This window comes from Eubalaena glacialis, chromosome 19 (assembly GCF_028564815.1).
Source record: "Eubalaena glacialis isolate mEubGla1 chromosome 19, mEubGla1.1.hap2.+ XY, whole genome shotgun sequence".
Lineage (NCBI taxonomy): Eukaryota > Metazoa > Chordata > Mammalia > Artiodactyla > Balaenidae > Eubalaena > Eubalaena glacialis.
The window spans coordinates 2,603,780-2,629,477 of NC_083734.1; the positions used below are offsets into that span (position 1 = coordinate 2,603,780).

The 25,698-nt window shown below is 60.5% G+C and overlaps 2 protein-coding genes across 4 annotated transcripts in view; one reads left to right on the forward strand and one right to left on the reverse strand.

The window, feature by feature from the left end:
- EPN2 (epsin 2) overlaps positions 1-13,940 on the forward strand; it is a 68,256-nt gene extending 54,316 nt beyond the window's left edge. For 2 of the 3 annotated variants that reach the window (XM_061176450.1, XM_061176451.1), the window contains exons 6-9: positions 6,748-6,921; positions 7,191-7,277; positions 9,211-9,423; positions 11,276-13,940. In XM_061176450.1, the coding sequence (XP_061032433.1) occupies positions 6,748-6,921; positions 7,191-7,277; positions 9,211-9,423; positions 11,276-11,574 (773 nt within the window). In that variant the 3' untranslated portion in view covers positions 11,575-13,940. The remainder of the gene's footprint in view (positions 1-6,747; positions 6,922-7,190; positions 7,278-9,210; positions 9,424-11,275) is intronic. The other variant, XM_061176452.1, reaches the window with a different exon arrangement.
- A 989-nt stretch (positions 13,941-14,929) lies between these two features.
- B9D1 (B9 domain containing 1) lies at positions 14,930-25,030 on the reverse strand. Its single transcript, XM_061176453.1, has 7 exons — positions 24,890-25,030; positions 23,349-23,417; positions 21,809-21,920; positions 18,139-18,235; positions 17,264-17,326; positions 15,381-15,448; positions 14,930-15,168 (listed from the first exon to the last, which is right to left on the reverse strand). The coding sequence occupies exons 1-7, from the start codon at positions 24,950-24,952 to the stop codon at positions 15,026-15,028; spliced, it is 615 nt and encodes a 204-aa protein (XP_061032436.1). The 5' UTR covers positions 24,953-25,030; the 3' UTR covers positions 14,930-15,025.
- Between the last annotated feature and the right edge of the window lie 668 nt (positions 25,031-25,698).

A 25,698-nucleotide genomic window follows, 5' to 3' on the forward strand; every position in this document is an offset into this window, starting at 1 on the left:
GTCTGCTTCCTGCGTCCCCTGGGCCCGTGTGTTTTCACGTGGTTGGGGTCACATCTTGGGTACGTGTAGGCATTTGTTTCTTCTGTACACGGGGAGCCTTTCCAGGCGTCAGTCGAAGCTCTAGACGTCGGCTCCCGTGGGCAGTGCTAGCGCTCTGCCCTCAGCAGCGCTGCAGGACGCGACCTCAGCCCCGCTCCCAAGTTCACTGGACCGTGGTGGCCGTGAACTTGCTTCCTTCTTCCGAGACGCCGCTCCGGAGTGAGGCACGGTGTCGGGTTTACTGCTTAGTCTGTGGTAGAATCTGCCAGTGCGTGTTTGGGGACCACCCCACCACCCCGAAACAGCTAGAAAGATCAGAGTCTCTTCCCCAGCACTGTTGGATGCGCCCTCTGGATGAAAGAGGCGCTGTTGTGAAAGCCGCCCTTGGTAGCGAGCCCTGCCTTTACCAGCTTGTGCCAAGGGGCCTCGGGAGGAAATGCTGGGGGCTGGGAGGAGGGAGAGTGGCGCCTGCCAGGTCAGCAGGGCACTTCCTGCACCTGCCAGACACAAAGCAGCCACCTGGGACAGCAGGGCTCACGGCCTGTGATTCCGACGGCCTTGGCCGGCTCAGCCCCCGCCCCGGTTCACTCCATGACCCGCCATGTGACTGCTTCCCTGTCCCATGGAGACTGCTCGGGGGGAGCCAGACGGGGGGAGCCGGGCACGCTCCCTGTGAATGGGCCCTCGGTCCTAGCCTCCCCTCCTCTCGTCACTCAACAAGCGCCTATTTGTCGGGTGTGTGGCCCGGCCGGGCCTGCCGGGGCTGTGGTGGGCGGAGCACAGCGGGGTCCATCGTGTCCCACGTGCGGTCAGGAGGGCAGTGCCCGAGGCCCGGGGCGGTGGGAGGCCAAGGAGTTCCAAGACGGCCTCTGCCTGGCAGGGCAGCCTGGACCCCCTTAAATGCCGGCTCCTCACGTGATGCTGTGTCCTGCTGTTTGGTTAGTGAACGCCTGGCTGTGCTTGAAAACACGGCTCGGGTGTCCTGCTCGGGGAGACGGGGTCACCCTGTCCTCAGGACCCCTCCTTCCCTGTGGTCGCTGGCTGCCCGTGACCCGCATGCTAGGTACAGTCGCCGGGGCCGTGTTTCTCTTGCAGGGCAGGGCCTGGGCCTGGGCCGTGCGGGCCAAATGATGCTCAGAGGAGCGAGGTGGTGCCGAGGACCGCCTGTCTGTGGCAGGGTCCGGCCCTACCAGACGTCCTTCTGTCCATCCAGCCTGTGATCCGAGCGGCCCAGGAGCTGGGTGGTTCTCCCGCACCTGCTGCCCATCCTAGCCGCTCGGGGAGCCTTTAAAAATGCGAATGCCCAGGCCCTCCCTGGCATCTGTGTGTGTGGGGGTCAGTAGTCTACTCACACCCCCAGGGGATTCCCAAGGGCCACAGCTGAGAACCGCTGGCCTGGTGCCCCCTGAGCTGCATGGTGAGTGAATCCCTCTGAATCAAAGGCGTTTGCAGACTCTCTGCGTGGGCTGCGCAGAGTCGGGGCGGCTCTAGCTGTGTGTTTCTACACCTGAATCAGACATTTACCCGGAACCTTCCAGAGTGCTCTCCAGTGTCGGTGCCCATGGCGGGAGTCGGGGTGACCGCAGGGCCCCCGCAGCCCTAGGACTCTGTGGGTCCTTCAGGCCCCATCAGTTGCCAGCACCTTCGTGTGTCAGGTCCTCTCTGAGGCCCGGGAGAGCGGCGTGAGCGCAGCCCCTGTGAGCAGGTGCCTGTGCGGGGCTCTGGGCTGCGTGAAGAGAGGGTGAGGGGGCTGCAGGGTGGGGACCGTGCCCCCGAGCGGGCCACGGAGGCCGTCTGATGGGCAGGACGCCATGTTGTACCCAGTGGAGACGGGTAGCTCTGCCCTCAGGCCAGCTCGACCCAGTGGCTGAGCCGGCGTCACCAAGACCCAGGCCCCCTGCTCTGCCCCCACCCAGTGGGCCCCTCCCCTCTCCCTTTGGCCTCAGAAGCTCAAGGCCTGGCTGGCGGGTCTGGGTGCTCACAGCCCGGGGATGGAGAGGATCTCCCTGGACCTCATGGACCTCTCTGGGATGCAGGAGTGGGGAGCTGGGACTGGGGGGTGGGCTGGTGAAGACCCTCCCCTGTTCCAGCGCAGGGTCCGCCCACTCAGACCGGGACTAGGGAGTGGTGAGGGGACAGTTCTCCCGAGGAAGGTAAGGGGATCCCTCCAGAGAAGAGGAGGCGGGTGCTGGAAGGTGACCGGGGAGCGTCTCCTGATGGGGGCGAGCGGGAGAGGACACGGCTGCTCGTCTGCCCAGCGGCCAGGCGCGGGGGAGGAGTGCAGGGCTGCCAGTCCGAGCCCCTGGGCACGGGCGCGCCGGGGCGTGAACCGTGAGCCCTCAGTCCTCGTGGGCGCTGCTGAGCGGGCGAAGTCGAGGTCCCATGGGAGCCGGAAGCAGCCTGGCACCGGGTCCGGGTCCTCTGCGACCTCCCCATCCTGCGTCCTCTCCGTTGCGTCTCGGCAGCTCTGCAGACGCGTCCCAGCTCTTCTAACCTGCAGTCCGGCGCCCTCCCTGATGCAGCGTCCACCCTGGCAGCTCCCTCCAGTTGAGACGGGAAACCAAGGCCCCCGAGGTGCTGTGCTGGGGGCAGAGCAAGGGCGCACCCCGGCTGTGTGACTCCAGCCGGGACCAGGTGTCCCGCTGGCCGAAGTGGGCCCGGGAGAGTGGGGTCAGTCCCGGGGGAGGTGGTTCTGCGTGAGACGCTGGGCGGACGGGAGTGAAAGGTCGGAGGAGCTTCTGGAAGCCTCACGAGGGTTGTGGGCTTGGGGGCAGCGGCTGGAGAAGCCCCAGGTCCTCACCAGAGCTGGCCGGCCGCCAGTGGGTGACGGGCATGAGTCTCCAGGGGCTGGCGGGAATGAAGCTTGCAGGTGGGAGGCTGTCCCGGCTCGTCCGTCGTGGTCGCCGTGGCAAGCCTGGGGGGGCCGGCCGGCGGCGCTGCGTCTTCTTCAAAGCCAAGGAGCCCCTTTCACGGCCGGGCCCCGGGCGCTGAGTCCACGGGGGTCAGGGAGCAGTGCCCGGTCGTCTCACCCCGCCTGGTGCCCCCAGGAGCTCGCTGTTCAGGGAGACTCCTGGTAAACGAGTAGCCACGGAGCTTTCTGGAGAGTGCTCCGGAGAAGTTGCGGGCGCGCGCAGGCAGAATGCGGACACAGCTTTTTGCAGTTCCGGGAAAGTAATGTTTGAAAAGATGGTGACGGAGGGCTTTCAAGAATTGTGGCAAGGGGCTTCCTCTCAGAGCTGGGGAGCCCAGTGAGCCCTACACAGGGTAATCAGAGAAACCCACACCCAGACGTGCAGTCAGGAGACTGGGAACAGCAAAGGGAGAGGACATCAGAGATGACGCCCCGGGAGCAGAGAAGAACGGCAGTCAGGCCGGCGGCCGAGTCCCAGCAGTGACGAGAACGTCGGGGCGGTGGGATGACGTCCTCAGGGCCCACCGGGAGGACATCCTTCTCCTGAGAACGACGGTGAGACAGAGAAACCACCGAAACCCTCACCCACCGGAATCCTGCATCCGGTAAAGGTATCCTTCAGGAATGAAGGTGAAAGGGTCCCATTTCCAGCCCCACAAAAACTGCCAAGGGAAGCTCTTCCAGCTGACAGGGGAGACAACCGGACGGAAACTCAGATCTCAGGAAGGAATGGAGAATATCAGGAATACAAAACCAGGCGGGACAAGATGTTTAAAGTAATAAGAACATAAGAAACCTGGAGCAGCGTGATTCATAAGCCTGTGAAGGTGTTGTCTCAGCAACTGGAGAACACGTGTTCTTTCCAGTCACACGCGAGATGCAAAGCATCGATTGCGTGCTAGGCAAAAAGCCTCTGCCGCGTCAGAAAATTGGATCACATAGAACGCACCTTCTGACCACAGTACACTCAAGTTTAAAGTCGGTAGCAAAAAGATAAGTAGAAAACTCCATACACCTGACATTTTAAAAACACTTCTACATTCTTGAGTCAAATAAGAAATTACAGTGACAGAAATATATAGAACCAAATAATAATGTAGATATTTTCATATCAGAATACATAGGACAATGGAAGTGATAGTAAGAGGAAAATTTAGAGCTTTAAATGTTTGCATTAGTCCAGAAGAAAGGGGCAAGATTGTTGAGGTGCTGAGGCTCGGATGGTGTCACCCCCAAGTCAAGTGGAAGGGACGGAACAGTGAGGAGGACAGAAGCTGGCAAGTTAGAACACAGACAGAATAATATCCACAAACACAGAGGTTGGTCATTGAAAAGAGTAATAAAACAGAGAAATCTCTGGCAAGAGTAGTTCTGAACAATAAAGAGAAAAGGCCAAACAGTGTAGGTGCAGGTCCTGCCGAGATTCCACATAGAGTAAGAGGTGTTTGATCAACTCTGTGCTGACAGAGCTGAGAACTTAGATAAAATGGATAAACTAAAAAAGAGGACTCAGCAAAGCTGGAGGAAGAACAGTAGGACACCTGTAAATAGGGGTAGTCCTATAATCATTAAAGGAACCGAGTAAGTCGCTCACCTCCCTCTCACCTCCTAAATCACCCAGAGGGCTTTGCTGGAAGTTCTCACACCATTCAAGAAACAACTCCGGGGACTTCCCTGGTGGTCCAGCGGTTAAGACTCTGCACTCCCAATGCAGGGGGCCCGGCTTTGATCCCTGGTCAGGGGACTAGATCCCGCATGCCGCAACTAAAAGATCCGGCGTGCTGCAACGAAGATCCCACGTGCCGTAACTAAGACCCGGCGCAGCCAAAATAAGTAAATAAGTATTAAAAACAAAAAAGAAAGAAACAACTCCACTTTATACAAACTCCTTCAGGGGGTGGGAAAAGGGAGTATTATTACTCATTTTATGGGCTAGCATAACCTTAACACCAAAACCAGACAGAAGATGCACAGTTTGAGAACAAACATGTCGGGCCAGGCCCACTTAGGAATATAGGTGCAAAAACCCTAAGCAAAGAAGCAACTGCAAAACCAGAACGAGAAAAATATAAAAATGATACAGTACATCATGAAAAACATTGTTTGCAAGGACCAAATCACTAGGAAATGTATTAATGTACCATATTAACAGGCCCAAAGAGAAAAATCATGTGATCATCCTAGTAGAGGCAGAAACAGGTTGACAAAATTCACCAGCTCTTTATTGCAGAAGTCTTAGCAAACTTGGAATAAGGGGGAACTTCCAGAACCTGATAAAGAGCTTCTGAAAGGAAAAAAGCCTATTATGGTAAATGGTGCCATTTAATGGTAAATGTTTAAGAGCAAGATGTGGACGCAGTCCGTTCCCCTGCTCTGCGTTGGGACGGGTGGTCCCGGCCAACACAGCGAGACGGGAAAATGAGGGACTTGGAAGAACTAAGCTGTCATCGTTTTCAAGGGATGTGACTGTGTACATAGACTCCCAAAGAGTTTCTGCAAATGAGGTGATTGGAATTAAGAGTTATTAGAATTACTGTAAGAATAAATAGGATGCAACTAACACAACAATGTAAAGCAATTATACTCCAATAAAGATGTTAAAAAAGAATAAATAGGATGAATTTCAATGATTAGAATTAAGAGTTTAGCAAGATTGCTGAATACAAAAATTAGTATACGAAATTAAATTGTTTCTCTGCTTGGTAATAAGTAACTAGAAACTGAAGTTTTAAAAATATGCCGGTCCCTAAAGTTGTATAAATCCCTTATGGAAATAAAGGATAAAGTGAAAAGTATTATCCAGGCCACATGCGAGGGCGTGTGGAGGGGGAGCTCCCGCATGTCCCGAAAAGCACAAATTAGAGGAAAATCCTGCTGCGTTCTACTCCATCCAAGCGAGAACTTCTCTGTTCATCAAAAGATTCCATGAGGAGAGTGAAGGGAAAGGCCACAAGTTAGGAGAAGGTGTTTGTAACTCAAGGAAGGGAATCAGCACCCAGACGTGGAAGGAACCCGTCAAATCAATGAAAACAAAAACCCAAGGGAGGCGGGTAGAGACGGGACCAGGCCCCTGGTGGGAGAGGAGGCGTGAGGGGCCTGGGAAGGAGCGAGCGGATGCCCGTGTCTGCGGTGAAGGGCCGCGTGTGCAGCACAGCGACAGCTACACCAGCCGTGCCTTCTGTCACAGGATGAAGTAGTAGCAGTAAACAGCACGTCTCAGCTGCACACCAACGCAGCTCAGTCTCCTGGATAAACCTCTGCGTGAACACAGCCGCCCCCGAGAGCACGCCGACGGTGCGTCTGGTAGCACATGGCTCAGGGGCCCGGCATCGCTCGCCCCCTCGCCCCCTCCGTGGCGAAACGGGAGCTCGTGGAGGGAGGTGTGGACGATTGGGGTGGGGCGCGGGGGCCACGTAGTGCTCGTCTGAGGTGCTCCGCAGGGGGAGCGGGTGGGTGGGTGCTCTGTGCACACGGACGGATGCAGGGGTGCATGCACGACCCACTCCCCACCCGGCACAGGCCCGGGCATTGGAGTCTGTCCCATCCTTTAGGGGTGGATGTGTTAGCGCACAGGTGTTTGTTTGCTGCCTCTTCATTACGCACCGCGTGTCTGCTGCGTGCAGGCAGGGAGGACGCTGCCGGGCAAGCTCTGCCGAGGCGGAGGCCGCGGGGGCTCCGCGCTCCCTTCCCCGGGCGCTCCCCCCAGGGTGCTCCTGTGGCCGCAGGTCCTCTCCCTCTCACCCCGGCTGCCCAGCCCTTTCTGGGAGCATCTCTGAGCCGACCCCGCCTTCCCACAGGTGCCAAGCCAGCCACCTCTGTCGACCCATGGGGGGTGCCCACCGGAGCCGGCACACACTCCGTCCCCAAGGGCTCCGACCCCTGGGCCGCCCCGCAGCAGCCAGCCCCCAGTGCCGAGAAAGCCGCTGACCCCTGGGCCACAGCGTCCGCCGACAAGCCCGCGTCCCCCTCTGGTGAGCACCCCCCCCACCCCCGGCCCCTCGGCTTTGGTTTGGGGAGGGGGAGGCGGGGCAGGGGCAGCCGAGCGCCCTGCTCTGCGTGGGGAGGCCCCTCCCGGTGCCCTCCTTGCCCACCCAGGGACCCCACACCCCCACTGCCCCCCGACTCTCCGAGTTCTCCCCCGTGAGGGCTACGGACGCCAGCCCACCTCTGGTCCCCCCGATGGGGAAGCACAAGGCAGAGAAGTGGAGACACCGCACAGTCACTGCCACTCTCTCCCCAGGGGCTTTTGATCTCTTCAGTAATTTGAATGGTACAATTAAAGATGACTTTTCTGAATTTGACAACCTCCGAACTTCAGAAAGAACAGGTACGTAGCGGCGGTGGTGGCGGTGGTTTCTGTGCCGTCCTGTGCCCCTGACCAGCCCTGTCGCTGCGGGCGTCATAGTCAGGGACCTGGCGTCTCCACGCATGTGCACGTGTCTTACCTGGGAGCCGGGGGTCTGACTCAGGGGTTCACGGGGCGGCGGCGGCAGGAATGCCCTCGAGCTTTCTGTCACCCTCTCCTCTCCTCCAGCCACCTCTGTTCCTCCTCACGCCCTGGGCCCTGTGGCCGCTGGCGGAAGCCCACTGCCCTGGCTCCCCGGCCGGCCCAGCGCGGCCCTGCCCCGTCTCCACCCGCCTTCCCCTTCCCGGCTCCCCAAAGGCGCCCCCTTTTCCAGACCACCCGGCTCTCTGTGTGGGCAGGCATCTCCGACGCACGCACGCACGCACACGCTCTGCAGAAGACCCTGCTCCTCCCCGAGTGCCCCTGGGCTGGGAGGGGTCAGGATCGGGTGGGGGGAGAGAGACTGGGCCCCGGGGGGCAGAGGGAGGGGGCTGGATGCCCTCTTCACACAGACCTGTGGGGCAGGGGACAGAGCCAGGTGGCGCCTGCCTTCCTCGGGGCCACCCCTCCCAGCCACACTGAGCAGCTTTTCTCCTTTCTCTCTCCTCTCCCGGCTTCCCTGCTCCCAGTTTCCCACTGCCGCCTCCCCCAGCAGGCCAGGCTGGGCTGGCCTAAGGTAGGAGCAGCCTGGCACCCCTCACCACCCCCCCGGGGCCCTCTCAGCTCCAGGGGCCCAGAAGCAACTTAGAGCTGCTGCTTCCCGGGGTTTCTTTTGCCACATTAAAAAGCAACAAGATTCCGTGTGTCTCTTCCACAGGCCAAAGTACAGCCTAACTGTCCTTGCCTGCTCCCCATCCCTCAGGGAGAAGCCTAAGTACCCTTCCCTGGGCCTGTGAAGTATTTACCCCAATTCTGGAGGTGTTCCCATTGTAGAAAGTGTGGGAAAGTTTATGGAAGACAATGAAAATCATCTGTATTTCTTCCATCTACACGTGGCCAGTGTGCTCCCTCCCAGCACTTTTTCTGAGCTCTTACGGACAGCCTTTGTTGTTGAGCTCGTACTTGCCGGAGAGAGTCGAATCCTGCCCCCACCACTTTTGTGGAAAAGTGGATTGAGAACATCTTCTTGCAACATTACAAATTCTTTAGAAATAGCTTTGTAGTATCTCTTTGTAGGGCTCAGCAACAAGTTACTGGGTTCCGTAAGATGTTACAGAAAAACCTGAACTTTTTGGCCAACCCAATATTTAATCGTTAATTTTGGGGAGGGCATTTTAGGTTGATTTCAAGTTGTGCTAAAGTAAATAATGCTGTCGTGAACATCTCTGCGCTTAAACCCCTGCTCACACTTTGCATTATTTCCTGAGGCTGGGTTCCTGGGCGTGGGGCTGCTGAGTGCAGAATCGCCGGTTCTTCGGGACCCGTGTCCCCATCACCATCTCACACCCTAGCAGAGCAACCACATTCCCGCCGGCCTGCCTCAGCACACCCTCTGTTGGCTGAATTTTTAAAAGTCATTTGTTTTCTTCTTACTGTCAAGCAATTCATGTTCACTGTAGAAAATTTAGAAAATGAAAACATTTAAAAAAATGTGAACTACTCACGTGTAGCCACCAACCCAAAATGCCATCTTCATATTTGTGGAGATTGTGCTGCACTGTTCTGTCCCTGCTCCTCCCTCATCGTGCCTTCTGTCCCTGGACTCAGGTCTGGTTGTACGTGCCCTGCCCTGTGGCTGACCGTGGCTCCAGGTTGGGGCTGTTGGAAACAGCACTGCAACGAACGCCCCATTCCTTGGGCAGCCGCGCGCGTCCCCGGCGAGTCGGCGTCCGGGGACATCGGGGTTTGCTCTGGATGCTTCGGGGTTGGATGAGCCCTCCAGGCTCACCAGCCCGTGTGTGTCCTTGTCTTGCAGCCAAGGCGGCCTCTCCGCCGGCCCAGAACAGTGGAACTACCAGCCCCGACCCCTTTGAGTCCCAGCCCCCGACCGTGGCCTCAAGCAAGCCCAGCGGCACCCGGAAAACCCCCGAGTCCTTCCTGGGCCCCAACGCGGCCCTGGTGAACCTGGACTCGCTGGTGACCAGGCCAGCCCCGCCGGCACAGTCCCTCAACCCCTTCCTGGCACCAGGTATGCTTGCTTCCCGGCCTTCCTCTGGCCGTCTGCCCTTCCTGAGAGCGGCTCTGGGGCAGGCCTGTGGGCGCTGACCTCCCCTCCACCTCTGCGGGGGACTCTTCCCTCGGGGACCACAGGCGGGGACCAGGCTCGGGCGTGCTGGCCCCGGCTGAGCAGTAGCGGAGCGCCCGGCGTCCTGAACCAGCACTTGCGCCTCTCCGGGACTCGTGGGGGGCTGGAAAACGGACCCTGTCCTCTGAGTTGAGACCGCTGAGCAGAAGCTGCCCCTGACTTGGTACCCCAGCCAGGGAGACCCTCTAGCGAGCGCCAGTTTTAGGTCAGCTGGAGGCGGATAGTGCTGGGGCTGAGGAGGAGGAGCCTGGGTTTGCTGCCCAGCAGCCCCCTTTTCGGGTTGAGGGTAACTGGGCCCTCTGCTGGGCCGTGCTCCAGGGACCCCAAGAACCCTCACTTCGCCCCTGCTGCTGGATTCTGCCTTATCTGGGGCTGGAACTCACCCTTGCCCCCAAGCCCCTCCTCCCTGCTGGTGGGCTCTCCACCCTCGGGAGCTCCACGTGGGCTGCAGGACAAGCCCCGGCCCTCGAGTGAGTGGCCAGGGCCCCCGTGCCCCGTGCCCCCGCCCACCCCGGCGCCCCGTGTGCTCAGACCCTCAGCTGCGTGCGCGGCTCACGCTGTCCCCCGCTACACGTCCTGTTCCCTCTGCCGGGACACCTCCCTCCTCTCCTCCGGGGGTGGGGATGCGGACCCACCCTTCGGTTCTCAGTCCAGGCAACCCTCTTCCTTGAGGAAGCCCCCGCCCTTCCCCAGAGTTTTCCCAGAAAGGCCTTGGGCTCCCCAAGGGCAGGAACAGGTCACGTTCAAGGTGTTTGGCCTCAGGCCTGAGGACTTGGCAGGCCGAGGTCGGGACCCTCTGGCAGAAGCGGGGTGTGTGCTGTGCCTGGGTCCTGCCCAGCCGTGCGCTCCTGAGGTGGGTGAGGAATGGGGTTGCCCCAGCGGGGGTGGCTCCAGGGCAGAGCTGGCCGACAGCCGGGGGTCTGCCCTGAGGGCCCCCGCAGGAGCTCCACTGCCAGGCCGTGGGGGGCCGGTCAGGGCCTGGGGGCTGCAGCCAAGACGCAGGAGGTTCCGGCAGCCCCCCGGCCCTCCAGGGCCATCCTCCTGGCTCTGCCCCTTCCTGGCCCTGCTCTGTAGTCTGGTCTGCTCATCTCTAGCCGGGGTGCTCTGATCTGCACAGCCCCCTTCCTAGGCTACGAGGAGCGACCGATGCAAGAGCGCTGGGGTGCCCTCATGGGGAACAGGCGGCATCTCCTCTGGTGGCCTGGGGGTGCCCTCCTGGCAGCCTTTGTGAGCAGGGGCTGGGCCAAGTTGGAGACTCAGTGCCAGCAGTGCCCGTGGTTTTTGACCAGGGTATCAGTAGATGTTTCTGCTGAACGCGGGGAAAGGCTTTCTGGTATGAGAGAAATTTGGGAAACACTGGGCAGGATGGAGCTGCATCTGCTTCTAGACTGCAGGACTTCTCAGAGCCTTTATTATGCCAGGGACCCCAGGTGCGGGCCGCCCTGCGCTTCCCGCCTCTCCCATGGCTCCCCTCTCTCCCCGCACCTGTGGTCGCAGAGCTCGGCTGGCTGGCTGGCTGAGAGAACGAGGGAGGGCGCCCGGGGTGCCAGCCAGGAGGAGGAGCTGGGCCCCACGAGCCTGGCCCCTCGCTGGGCTCCTCACGGCTGAGTCTCCTCGTCCCAGCACTGGGCCCAGAGGGGCGGGCGGGCTGCCCCAGTGGCTGCTGTGCTGTGGTCGTCCAGGCCCGGGGACGCTGCTGCTCTGACCGCGGCCGCCCCGCCCGCTCTCTCCCCAGGTGCTGCCGCGGCCTCAGCCCCGGTCAACCCCTTCCAGGTGAACCAGCCGCAGCCGCTGACGCTGAACCAGCTGCGGGGGAGCCCGGTTCTGGGGAGCAGCGCGTCCTTCGGGCCCGGCCCGGCTGTGGAGCCCGTGGCTGTGGCCTCCATGACGTCCGCAGCCTCCCACCCAGCTCTGGGGGCTGGTGGCTCCTCCCTGCCGCCGCTGGGCCCCGCCGCGATGAACATGGTGGGCAGCCTGGGCATCCCCCCGTCGGCAGCTCAGGCCACCGGCACAACCAACCCGTTCCTCCTCTAGTGCCCGCGCCGGGACCCGCCGCAGAGCATCCATGCCGAGGACGCCGGGCAGGGGCTCTCGCCTGTGGAATGGGGTCTGAGAGCGGGGTGGGTGTGCAGAGGGTGTCTTTGCGGTCCTGGCCTCAGCCTGAGGGTCGAGAGGTGGCGGGCTTACTGAGGCGTCGTCACGCGGCACGTGGGTCCCCGAGCCTGTGTCGGGAGGGAAGGCCCCTGACCCAGCCTGGCCGCCGCCCCCCCCACCTCCTCGCAGTGCGGGCCCAGCCACCGTGGAGATCCGCCGGCCCTCGGGGGCCTTGGATGGGGAGGCGGCAGTGCTCCGTCCTGGCCCAGCCTCAGCCCCGGGCCTCTGGGAGTCCCCCTGCCCGGGACCTGGCGCCCACCCCCAGCCCTGGCGACCCCCCAGGCGTGGATGGGATGGAGTGCTGGCTCCCTCAGACACTGACCTTTGGGGGACGCGGTTGTGCATATTTTACTTTTCTTTGACTCGTGTGTGAGTTCAAAGTAAACGCCACCACCGTGGAACAACTCTTGAATTAAATCCACTAGAGCAAGCTTTAAACTAACCTGAGCGTAACCCTGCCACGTGCTCCATGCTTGTACACGTTTGCACAGATTTTGTTTAGTACAGTTTCATATTTGAGTTTGCAGAATTATCGAATAGTCTTTTTTGGCTAATATTTTTATAACGTCGTTCTTATTTAACTGTCTAGTTTTGATAGAATTTACCAGGTCTGGCTGAATTAAGATACTGGCAGTGTCATGTTAGTGGTGTAAATCCTCTTATTTATGGTTTTAACTCTGTAAGAAAATTTAACTAGGAAGAGAAAAAAAAATGCCTTATGGAAAAACTAAAGCAAATTCTTTATAGGAAAACATACGGGAATTTGATTATGCATAAAAGATGATGTTTATTTAAAAGAAAAAAAAAAGAAACTACAACAGTAACAAAAAATCGTAGCCTCCAGTTGCCTTTTCCTTTAACTCCTTTTTTTGGTGGATTACCAAACTGATTGACTTTCAGCCTTTTTGGCTAGATCCTAAGAGAGAGGCTATTTTTCTTACTGATGAACCAACGTGAAGAAAGTTAAAGACAAAAATCTAACATATGAATGTGACTCACCAGGTTTTATCAGCTAACTCCTTTTTGTGACTGAAGGCATGCACAGTTAACAAGACTTCGTTTACAGTGGGAACGTGGGATGGAGGAGACTTCTGGAACCCTGTGTCTGTGACCCCCTCTATCTTACTCCACACTCAGGGTAGAGGTGGGGACAGTGGGGGGGGGGGCGCATGTCGGGGGCAGCCCAGGCTGACAGGGTGAGTGAGGGCCCAGGGCTGGCCCCGACCTACGCACCTGCCCTCCAGACACCCGTTGCAATGTAGAAGTAATCATCTCTTACTTGGCAGAGGAAGAAAAATCATTCTCACCCAGAAGAGATTTTTAGCGAACGTGCACTAATCTTACCTCCCTCTCCCCTGCTTTCCTCGTCCCACCCACCACTATAAAAAAGTATTAGGTAAGTCACAAATTAAAGACCAGAAGAGACTTGCTTCTCCCCAGGGAAGGGCCGTTTCCCCCGAGTCCTGTGTCTGTCTGGTCAGCCGGCCTGGCGGGCACCTCAGTCTCACTCTACGTGGCGGACGTCTCACCTCTAGCACCAAGGGCAGCTGACAGCTGGGGGTCTCTCCTGGGAGGATGGGGCCCCTCCACCCCTCTCTGGTTCCGGGAGCTCTGACCCTTAGCGCTGGGCACGGGAGGCTGACTCAGAACTGCCTGCTCAGGCCACTCCTGTTGCCACGTAGAAGAGCTCACCCGTGCTCCTCCCTGGGGCTACCTCCGGCCCAGAGCTCCTGCCCAGCCCCTGAGACCTGGGGCTGGACCATGGGCTCCAGAGTCACCCACGAAGGCCCGTCCGGCCTCTCTCAGCAGCCTGGAGGAGGGTGGGGCAGGGCGGGGCTCGGGGCAAGGTGCTCCCCCGGGGAGGTAGGGGCCGACCCCCTCACGGGGCACAGGACCACGCTACTGGGGTCAGTGATTTCTCGTGAGTGAGGAGCCCTTGCCGATGGGACTTTAAGGCCCCGATGTTACAGCCAGTGGGCCACCCAGGCCCAGGCAGACTCCCACGCCAGCTCCCAGCTCAGGCCCACCCCCAGGCACCTCATCCATGTTGCCCGTTGCACTGATCATGAAGCCACTGGTGCTGCCACGCGTGTGGGACACGTGCCATCAAGCTCCCTCCTGCCGGGCACCGTGGTAGGGGTGTTGCCCAGCCGTTTTCTCAGTCCCAGGGGCGGGTGGCTGGTTTGGAACTTGTGTTGACTGTTGATACTTATTTACTGTATAAATATAATTTATCATTTGTATCACGATGCGGTTTCTGGCTGTGTCCTTCCCCCGCCCCCACCCTTATCAATCCCGAGGCATCGGGAGAGGCGCGCTTGGGAGCCGGTTCCTGCCTGGAGTCCAGCTTGGCCTGCGGTTCACAATGCCACCGACCCGGTCTCGGTGCCTGTGTGAGCCTGAGCGTAGGGGAAGGAGGGGGCTGGGGGCTGCCGGGGGCACAGGCCAAGATCATTACAAGGGAGAGGGAGGGGGCTGAGGAAGAGACCACGTCTCGGGGAGGGCTGTCCGTGTGGTGGGTGACGTGCCGGGGCCGCTGGACAAAAAGACAGGCGGTGTGGTCTGACGGCCGGGGCGTCGAGGGAGCTGGGACGGGGACGCGGGAGATGCTCCTGCGGAGCAGAGGGGCCAGAGGGGGAGGGAAGGTTCCACGTAAAGAGGGTCAGGATACTGGGGGTTGGCGGACGGTTCCAGAGCGCGCGGTGAGCTGGGGGCCCTGAGTTTATGGGGGAACTGGGACAAAGGCAGGTCCCCGTGACAGCCGGGCAGTGGGTGGTGGCTAAGGTGGGCTCTTCAGGCTGCGGGGCTCCCCTCACATCCTGCTGAGGGGAGGACGCTGAGCGAGCCCTGTGTTCTGGCCAGAGGGCTCCCCGAAGCTGCCGGTGGGGGTCAGGTGGCCCAGCGGGGCCGAGGGCAGGCGGGGCTCTCCCGCCGTGACGCTGCCCACCTCGGGGAGGCTTGCAGCCCGTCGTCTGGGCTGCCGCGGGCCTCTCCATCCAAGGGAGGTTCTGCCTGGCTCGCCTGTTTGGTGAACAACACGCTGGTTTTAGAGCCGAGCGTGTCGGGGTGTGAGGGCCGCCAGCCGTGAGCCGGGGTCAGGCTGAGCCAAAGCTCAGCTGCTGGCTTCTGTCCTGGTGCAGCTTCCACCCCGGGCGGTGCCACCAAGGCCCGCGCCGGCCCCGGGGCCCGCTCCCAGGGGAGTTGCTGCGGGGAGAGGAGCTGCCCCAGCCTGGGCTCTGTGAAAAGGTGACACTTTATTACACAAACACCCGCCACCCCCGAGGCAGGTCAGGCAGGTGGGTCGCTGGGCCGTCCCAGGGGGCCGATGCCTTCACCGGGGGAGGCCCTGGGGCGTGCTGGGCCCCGAGACCCCCTGTGTGTCCGGAGGCCCGGTGTCATAGCCCAGCTTCCTCATGTCCTTGGTCACCACGTTGAAGAGGAGAGTGACGAAGCCCTGGGAGCGGACGCGGGTCACTGAGGACAGAAGGGCAGCGTTAGCTGGGCCCGCGCCCCTCACCGGGAGAAGGGGCTGCGGTGGGGACAAGGGGACGGATGGACGTGGCCACCCCTCCAGGCTGGGCCCTGCCCCCACATCTGTGTGCTGGCGGGTCCCTGGCATCCAGCCATCTGACTGCGGGGGGCCCACCTGGTCCCACCTGCCCCGGGGATAGGGGGTCAAGCTTTACCTTCCCGGCCTTCCCCCTGAGCCACCACCTTGGGGTCTGTGTACTCGGGCCGCCGTCCCATGAACCAGCTGGGAAGATAGGAGACCCGGCTGAGCAAGGGCCCGCCTGGGGTCCCGCGGGAACTAGGCGTGGGCTGTCCCCTCCAGCCCTTCCCCACACCACCCTCCTCCTAGGCCGGACGCCAGGCTTTCCCATCGAGTCCTCCACAGCTGGGATTCACTGCAGATGAAAGCGGAGGGAGATCTGGGGCTGGGAGGGTGCACAGCCTGAACCCAGACAGAAATCCCAGAAAGGTGACAGCAGCCGAGGTGGGGAATGGGGGGCCCTGGGACAGTGTGATCCTCCCATCCTCCTGGGGAAGGAGGGCCCCATCCCAGAGCCCAACAACCAGCCTTGGGGTGGGCAGAGGGGCCAGATCTGGGCTCTCCACTGTCCTCTTAACAGAGCAGGACCCAGGATGTCACTTCTTTTTCTGAGCGCTGGTGTTCTCACCTTAATGGGGACGTGATAATGGCCCCTACCCCATGGGGCTCCAGGCCATAAAGCATTAACCTCTTGACGTCTGAGCTTCCCACCCAGGCAGAGGGTTCTCCGCGCCTCAGAGCAGGCCACGGACACGCAGTGAGCCAGCGAGGGGCTCAGGGGGCAGGGAGGGGGGTGGGAGGGGGCACAGGGGGGCGGGGAGGGCAGGGGGGCGGGAGGGGGGCAGCGGGGGGAGCCTTGCCACCTCCCTGCACCTCGGTTTCCCCATCGGAGGAGCAGGGCTACGCGGCACCTGCCCCCAGGCTGCGCTGAGGACCAGCCCGGGAAGCAGCCCCCAAGGGCCGGCTCCACCCCGCCAGCCTGGACGCTGCCGCAGGGGCCCTGCAGGCGCCTTGAGGCGGAGATGTGCCCGAGGCGCTTGTGCAGCCGTGTCTCAGGGAACCCTTCTGCCGTGTGAAGAGTGGATTGGAGGCTCTGCGTGATGGCCCCAAAGAGACTAGGTCCCACTGTGAGAAAGTTAATTGCTGTGGTTTTAAGCCACCAAGTCCGTGGTAACTGGTTGCAGCGGCCAGAGGAAGTGGCCGCAGGGGAGCGGGCAGCCAGCAGGCCGAGGAAGGACTCCGGAGGCGGAGGCCCAGCAGAGGGGACGAGAGGAGAGGCTGCTGGAACATGGACCCCTCAACTGGGACGACTGTCCATCCAGCTGCCTTACCCCATCTCCGTAACCCAAGCACACACGGCCTGGCCCAGGCGAGAGCCCCTCTGAAGGGCGGGAGACGGCTTTCCCAGCAAGGACCCCCTTCCCCAGGGAGACCTCACACGGGGGCCCGCAGGCCTCCCCCTGTGGGGCGTGGAGCAGCGTGGACACCGGGGTGGTGGTGTCACCTCCAGCCGACGCTGGCCCTTCCCATCACGGTGGCTTCTGGAGGGCTCCCAAGGGCAGCAGGCAGGCGCCTCAGAGCCCAGGAAGCGTCCTCCCCCGAGCAGGGTGCCGGCCAGGGGGCCCAGGCGGTGCTACACGTTCCCCTCGGCCTGGCCCACCACCCGGGAGCTGAGCTGACCCAACCCGAGTCGGTCAGCCAGGCCCAGCCAGCCCTCCAGCTCCTACTCGGATGAGGGAAGGGGCCAGAAGCCTCGGGCTTGGTCTCCCTGCAGGCCCGTGTCCGGGCCCCGCCGGCTGCCCCACCAAGGTCACCACCTCCTCGAGACCGTGTTGCTCCCTGCGCCCCGAGCCCCACCGGCCCCGCCCTCCGCTCTAGTCCCTGCTCAGCTGTCACCTCCTGGCAGAGGGCCCTCGTGTGAAGGCATCCAGCACGACATGGCAGCGAGGGACATGACAGCCCTCCACCCGACCACTGAGGCCAGGAGTGGCTGGGGGGATGGATGTGCAAGAGACTCACCTGGTAAACTTTTGCAGTTTAGACACAGATTCTGGGACAAACATGGGGATGGTCTTTTTGTGCCTGAAACAAATGTTTTCACAGACAGCTGTGCTGAGTCACGGAAAAGTGGCGGTGCCTTCTGAGCCTCCAGCGAGGGGCGGCAAGCAGGAGTGCCCAGAGGTCAGGCAGTGCCAAGTCAGAGCCGGAGCCCCGTGCCCAGGGCTGAGTCCTCTGAGAGCCTTGTTTCCTTTGAAGGGTCGGGAGGATGCCGAGGGCTACAAACACCAACCCTGGCTCAGCTGTGCCCCTCACAGGGCCCTTGTCCTTCTCCAAATACCCGAACGCGCTGGCATCCTCCAGGAAGCCCCTGACAGTCCCCTGGACCGCACCCGGCTGTGGTCACCCGTCCCCCCTCCGCCCTCCCCTCGCGCCTTGCACTTCCCGTCTCAACACCCCTCAGAGGTTCGCCCGCTGGGCCTCCTCCCTCCACCTGCTCTGATGGAGTCCTCGCCGCTTAGGGTCGGCTGACCCTGGCCACGCACCCCGTTCCTGGAACACCGTGTCTATACCCTGTCACCATGCTTGACGAGAGAGAGCTGCGTCTCTCCATCTGTGCCCACTACTCGGGGGGCTGCCGAGGGCAGGGTCCCGTGGTCACACGTGTCTGACACATCTGTGTCCTCAGGCCAGCAGCGAGGGAATGAGTGTCTGAACTCCGACCCCAGCTGCTCGGGACCTCTGGCTGGACCCGCCCCTCTCGATGCCCCAGGACACCCCCTCCCAGGTGTGGGCCACGCCCCCGCCCCGGGGACCCCGGGGAGAGCCTCGCGGAGAGTGCCCGGGTCCCGAGCCAGCGTGGCCCGGCGAGGGACCAGGTCGGAGGGAGGACCTACCGTCCGGGTGAGAAGGGCACGTGCACCGCCCCGTAGCCTCGGACCACGTCGTTCCCGAACACGTCCGGCCCATATACGCTAAGCACGATCTGCGGCCCTTGTGAAGGACAAGGCAGGGGTCAGCCCGCAGGCAAGCCCAGGGGAGGTGCAGGGTGGAGAGCAGGGAAATGGGCCCGGGAGCCCCCAGGTGTGGGCCTGCAGGGAGGTGGGGGAGCGGAGCCTGCTGGCTGGGCCCCGTGCTGCCCTGATCCTGCCACTGGACAGGCCCAGGGAGTGCACAGGGACCCGGCTGTGACCGGGGGTGTCTGCGTGTGGCTCAGGGAGGCCCCGCACTCCCTTCCTCTCGAGTGCTGCCAGTTCCCACTGCCCCCTGTTGGCAGCTCCACTGGGATACATCCTCGGGAGGCGGGGAGGCCCAGAGCCGGCCTGCCCTGCTCGGACCCGCAGCCACCGGACAGGCCTCAGTTTCCTCGTCCTCCAGACGCCCGGGCTCGGGCCTGACGCAGAGGAAGTGCTCCCCGGTGCTGGGGGACGTCTGTTCCCTCCCCGTCACCGTCTCAAAGGTCATCACTCCTTTTCCGTAAGGTTTCACTGCCAAAGAATGCATCCCACACGTGGTCCTTTGGTTCTGCCCATGTTGTGAACTTTGTATGAGTGGAATCGTATGGTACGTAGATTCCTGCATCCAGCTTCGTGGATTCAGTCTTTATGAGACGCATCCAAACCGAGTCACGTCTCCAGGGCAGGAGAACTCGGTCCTGTCTGGAGCCCATGGACGCCCGGGCTGTGTCTCCTTCTTGGGACGGCGCGACCTCTCGTCACACGCGCTCCCGTGTCTGCCCAGGGCCGCGCATTCCCTCGAGCTGCTTCCCTGGGGGCACCGCACCCACACGCCCACCTCATTCCCGTCCCTAGCTGATGCTCGGCACCGCACCAGAGCCTGGCGTCCTCAAGCTTCCTAACTGGGCTGTTCTGGTCCTGAATCATGGCCGCTCACTTTAGCTTTGATTTGCATTTTCCTAATTGTAATTGTTCTTCCTAAAATAAAGTTGAGACCTCGTACTGTTTCTTGGTCACTCGGACGTCCTCTTTTGTGCGGTGCCTTGCTCAAGCCTCTTGCCCAGTTTTCAACTGGATGGTCTTTTCCTCACTGATTTGTAGTGTGTGTGTGGATTCCATGGCTTGGTTTTTCACCCTTAATGATGTCTTTGGATGAATAAAAGCCCTAAATTTTAACAGTGGAACCCGCGGATCTGCTCCTGTGAGGAGTCCTCACCCTGATGCCGCGGTTCCCGCCTCCGTGGAATCTTCCTGAAGCTGTATCATCCTGCTGTTCACATTTCCGTGCGTGTATCCATCTGGGATGGACTTTGTGTGCCTGATACAAAGCAGGGATCAGGCTGCACTTTTCTTCCTGCTTGTATCCAACTGCCCCAGGACCACTTCTCAAGACTCCCTTCCCCTCCTGCTCTGCTCCTTTGTCATAAATCAACTGCACATGTTCAGTTCTGCCCTGGGCTCCCTACAGATCTGTCTGTCCTGGTGCCAAAACTGCTCTTGTGATTGTGCCTTATAATAACAGCTTGATACCTGGTAGAACAGGTTATATTTGATAATACTGTAAAGAATTTATTTTTAAAATATCGATTTCTACTTTTTATACAGAATAGAAAACACATTATTTTTATACAGAAAGCAACTGATTTTTTAAATAAATTTATTTACTTATTTATTTATTTTTGGCTGCATTGGGTCTTCGTTGTTGCACGCGGGCTTCTCTTGTTGCGGAGCACGGGCTCTAGGTGTGCGGGCTTCAGTAGTTGCAGCAGGCGGGCTCAGTCGTTGTGTTCGCAGGCTCTAGAGCGCAGGCTCAGTAGTTATGGTGCACGGGCTTAGCTGCTCTGCGGCATGTGGGATCTTCTCGGACCGGGGATTGAACCTGTGTCCCCCGCATTGGCAGGCAGATTCTTAACCACTGCGCCACCAGGGAAGCCTGCAACTGATTTTTGTATACTGATCTTATATTTGGCAGTCATGCCCCCTTATTAATAATTTACTGTAGGTTATTTTGGAAATGCTACATAATCATGTCACCTGTGAATAATGACAGGTGACATGATTCTAATTCTTATACCTTTGAATTGTACAATGTTGGTGGTCATAACAAGCATCCTGATCTGAGAGAGAAATCTTTCAACATCTCACTAAAATAAGTGATGTCTGCTGTAAGTTTTTGTGGATAGCCTTTATCAGATTAAGGAAGTTTTCCTCTACTCCTGGTTTGCTACAGGTTTGTCATGAATGCCTGTTGAATTTTATCACATCTTCTTCATCGATGGGTATGATGGCAACTTTCTTTTTAACGTAGTGAGTCTCACTGGTTGATTTTAGATGTTGCACGAACTTCTTATTTCTGGATTAAACCCTCCTTGCTCACGATAGATCACCCTTCTGGTGTCCTGTTAGATGCAGTTTGTGGATGTTTGGCACCACGTCCAGGGCGGGGATGAGGGCAGCCGGGCCGCAGGCCAGGGCGGGCTGTTCTCTCAGAGCTCTGAGGTGGCAGGATCTTCCTGGCTCCTGGGTCCCCAGCCCAGAGCGGCTGACAGAAGTCTCGATCAGCATCTCGATCACCTCTGCTGGAATCAGCAAATACTCCCAGGGGAGCTGTGGCTGGGGGTGTCTCTGGAGCTCTGCTTTTTTCGTGGGTCTTGGCCTGCTAAAGCGCCACTACTTTGCTACCTGTCTGATGCCTTCAAGTAGTTTTTCTGGTTTTGCTTTTTAATACTTTATTCACCTTTCCTAGCTGTCCTCAGCAGGAGGAGATCAGTCCTTTACCTAGTGCCCTGTTCCAGGAAGCCTGTGGAAGTTTCTCATGGACGATGACAACAGGAGTGCAGTCCCCACCCAAGGGGACAGCCAGGAAGCCTCTGCTCCAGACCCGCTGCGCCCGGTGAGCCTGAGCCCCCGCCACACGCAGCGTAAGGCCTGGACCGTGAAATCAGACGGACCTGAAATAAAATCCATGCTCAGCTACTCAGTGTAAAGCTGAAGGCAAATGATGTCACTTTTTTGAGTCTCAGTTTTCTAGAAGTGGAGAAGAATCTACCTACCAGATAGGGTTACAAAGCCTGGCCAAGCCCACCTAGGGACAGTATTCACGGCCCCTGTGGAGCGAACCCCAGGCTTTGCACACAGTTGGCGCTTACTAAGTGAGAGTGACTGATAACTGCCAGGTAAGGTAGAAAGCAAACAATGCAAACACTGCAGGCAAGGAGGGCTTTGGGAAGGCCAGAGGTAGGATGAGGGCCAGGTACCCCGGGCAGAGAGAAGGGCAGGGACTTGGAGGAGGAGCAGGGCGCTCGGGTCTGGCCGAAGCACAGCTGTGATGGACAGGGGAGAGCTGTCAGGGCAGGCCTCCTGGCCAGACTGCTGAGCCAGGCTCTGGCCTTCGCAGGCAGGCGCTACCCAAGGCTTTAGGCCGGGCCTCACCGGCTCCGTCAGAACCTCAGAAAGGTCAAGTGCACACAGATGAGCAGGAAGGGGGCGGGGAGGAGGGGGAAACAGCCAGGTGGCTGAGAGCACATGACAAGGCTGGTCGAGGGCCCAGGGGACGGGCAGGGAAGGTCCATGTGTGGACATGGGGGCAGGACGAGGCCTGTGGACTCACAGCCGTAGGGGTTGGTGCTCTTAAAGGTGACGTCGATGGGGAAGTTCCACACCAGCGCACGCCGCGCATCCTGGCTCTTGGATGTGATCTGTGAGATGCCTTCCTCCAGCCCCTGCGAGGACAACAGTGATGGCCAGTGTCCCAGTTCCAGGCTACCACGCCCCTCCCCTCTCTGGGCAGCAGCTGGGAGAGCTGTTTCCTTCACCATCTGCTGCCAAACGAAGGGACCTGAGACGTAATGGAGGGGCTCCCAGGTCTTTGAGGGTTTTCATCCATGAGGGCCTGAAACCTCGAGGCCCCAGCCCTCCCCCGGTGCCCGAGTTCCACCTGCGCCTCAGCCTCACTGAGGGGACGGTGTTGCCCTCTCCCCTGTCACCATCAGCACGCGTGTGTGTGTCACTTTCTTGGTCACAAAGCAACGCTCCTTGGCCCTACGCCCCCCCCACCCTTTGTTCCCAGCCAAGCTTCTTAAAAGACATGTCGACACTCACCAGCTCCAATTCCTTCTCACTTTGCATCCCTGAACCCACCCCAATCTGACCTCTGGCCCCCACTCTACCAAAGTGTTCCTGTCAAGTCACCAGTGGCTCGGCTGGCTGTGATGTGGTCCCTTCTCTGTCCCCATTTCACTGGCCCCCCGCCTCCCAGGTCAAACATGCCAGGCACACCCCCCGCCTCAGGGCCTTTGCACGCTCCCCACCTTCTGCCTGCCTAGTTCTTTCCACAGCCTTCCACGCGGCTTGTCCCCTCGCCTCCTTCAGCTCTGTGCTCAGCTACCGTCTCCATGAGGCCTTTTCTGGCCTCTCATCCCTCCCCTTCTTGCCTCTGCTTTCCCCCAGCGTGTCACCAGCCAACAGCCTGGAGTGTTTACTACCCCGTGTCTGTCTCCCCCTAAAGAACGTGCACCCAGCAAGACCGGGGCTTGACTGGCTTCATTCACCACTGCATCCCCATCACCAGGAGACTCGGCAGTTATCGCTTAGCGGGCGCCTGGAGGACAGCACTATGGTCTCAGCTGCACAGAGGAGGGACCAGGCTCAGAGCGGCCGTGAGGGTCACCCCAGCGCCCCGCAGGCGGTAACGTGGTGCGGGCTGAAGGGACGTCATCGTCCCTCTCCTGGAGACAGACCATTCCTCGGGGAGTCTTGGAAGGAGGGTTCCAGAGTCCCCACAGGCCGAGGAGACCAGCAGAGCAGTGAAGGGGCCAGCCCAGGGTGTCTGCAGCTCGGCCACCTCCAGGCCGGCTCTCTGGGGTCTGCCCACCCGCGCTGCCCAAACATCCCTACTTGCTGCCACGCGCCAGCTCCCAGGACAGGGCGCGCGAGCGAGCACGGCCTCGGGGGAGGGTCAGGGAGCACTGCGGCGCTGCATTCTCTGCCCCGGCTTCACCGGGAACAAACTCGCATGCGGGTCCCCCCTGAACTCAGTGTCCACCTCTCAGCTGGTTCTGAACTGGGAGGGGAAAGGGTGTGATGGAGCCTTCAGAGACCCCCCCAGTCACGAAGGCTGTGAGTCTGGGAGGCCAAAGGGCCCAGCTTACCGCCGTGGGGGCCCAGTCCTGGCCGTACACGAAACAGTACTTGCAGTAGAGATCGTCATACTCAGGAAACTGTGGAAATAAGCACACACAGCTTCTGCCCACAGGGGCTCACGCTGAGACTGACTGCTGGCCAGGCAGGTGCGGCCACCAGTAACTCCACACATGAGGCACCTGGTGGGGGGGGGGGCGGGGGCTAAGAGACAGCAGGGGGTGTGGACGTGGAGTTCAGCGGAGGGTCTGGGGCCCAAGATGTGGGCGAGTCCAGGGCCGCTACTGCCCCCGGGCCTTTGCTCAGGCTCTGCCTTCTGTATGACATACCCTTCCCATTCCTTCACCTGGACTTTTCCTGCTCACCCTTCAAAACTGATCCTTCAGGGAGCCTGCCCTAACTTCCGGGCCATCTTGGGGCCACTTCCTAGCTCCCGCAGCCCCTGGTGCTTCCCTCCATCACAGCACTGACTGTTTATTTCTCTCAACCCCATTAGACTGTGAGCAAGGGACAGGTGTGCGAGCTTTCTGTGTCCCCAGCACCCGGCACAGGGGCAGGCACAGGAGCAGCTCTAAGGAAATGGTGCTGAAGTGAAAGGTCTGAGAAGGCAGGGTGCTATTAGGACACAGAGCAGCATATGCTTGGCCTGCGAGAGGAGGGGCCCCGAGCAGAGGGGGAAGAAGAGGGGATGAGATGGCTGCTGAGAGCACAGACACATGCGACCCGGCCCAGCTGAGGCCCCTGATGGGATAGAGCAGAGGAGGGGACGCGGGTCTTGGGCACTAGGTCAAGGGGGAGGTGGACAGAGTGGGAGACTGGGGCAGCGTTCCTGATGAAACAGGAAGGCGGGAGATGCCCACTAAGAGTCAGGCCCCGGCAGAGCTTTACCTAAACCATCTCAGTTAGTCCTCACAATATACTCATAATCTTTTAAAAACAGCCTGGAAGGGAAAGTCTAGCAAAGCTCTGACATCAGACCAGGTTTCAAATTCCAGTTCTGCCACTGCTTTTTGGCAAGTTTTCCCATCTGTAAAATGAGGGTGCCAGTAATACCTACTTCACAGGTTGTTGTGAGGATTGACTGAGCGGGGCTGGGCATGGAGTCTGGCATCTGGCATATACTATGCCTTATACACAGAAATAACAAACGGTTCTTAGGATGTGCTGGGGACTGGAGGGTAGCGTCCCCTTCCGTCCAACAGACACCGCCCTCGCCCCCCCGGCCGGGGCAGCCGCCACCATCGCTGCATCAGATCAAGCAGATCACCTCCCTTCCAACCCGCGCCCGAGGGCCTGAGAGTCGCGGGCGCGGTGCCTCGCTGCGCACGGACCCGCGCGGGTCGCGTGGGGTGGAGGCCCCTGCCCGTGACTCCACGCGGGCTCGGCCGACTGTGGCCTCGGCCTCGCTCAACCCTCCAGGCTTGTTTCCACACCGCACATGGGGCGTAGGGTTCGCGCGACCTCGCGCCAAGCCTCTCACACGCTGGCTCCCTCCCGCGAGGCTCGGCCCTGGGGGGACGGGTGCGGCCCCGCGGGGTCCACGGCCGCTCACCTGGGCGCTCTCCACCTGCCCGTTGACCATGAGCAGGAAGACACTGGGACCCGCGGCCGCCATAGCAGGGCTGCGCGGTTGCTAGGAGGAGCCGGGTTGCCCTGGAGACGGACGGCGTGGCGCGCGGGACAAGTTTCTGGGAAGCGGGATCTTCGGGAAAGCGAGCGCATGCGTGCGGCGGCACGCAGGCGTAGGCGGGGCGGCGCGGCGGGAGGCGGGGCTTCGCGGGGACCGTCTGGGCGAAATCCGCGGCTAGAGTGTGTCTGGTGGTGTGGGACCCAGCACATCCCTGGATCCGGTTACCCCGCGGGAAGTGTGTGTCCACTCAGACCCGGCCCCGCCAGGCCCGTGGGAGGTCCTGAGCCGGAGGCGACGACCACCGCGCGTGGGGCTCAAGAGCGAGGCCCCCGACAATCGGGGTCCGGCCCCGGTTCCGAGAGTCCGCGTGGGGCCAGCAGCTGCCTGCGTGGGGTCAACGGATGCTCCCTCGGGCCTTCTGAGACCCTCGCCTCCCAAAAGTTTATTAGACAAACCTGGGAGGGACCTGGAGAATCCTTAAACCCGCGCCGGCGCTCCTCCGCGTGAGGCGGGAAACAGGCTGCGGAGGGGCCGCCCCCGGCCGCCCGAGCACCCCCAGTCGCGGAGGGGCGAGCCCGAGCGCGGCCCCGCCAGGACACTGGCCTCAGGACGTCACTGCCTGGCCACCGGAGCGGGTCGTCCGCCTGCTCTCAGCTCTCAGCACGGTTCGCATTTGCACATTTATTACTGTCACAGCTCCGGCCAATGCTCGCCTCTCCCGACCCCCAGAC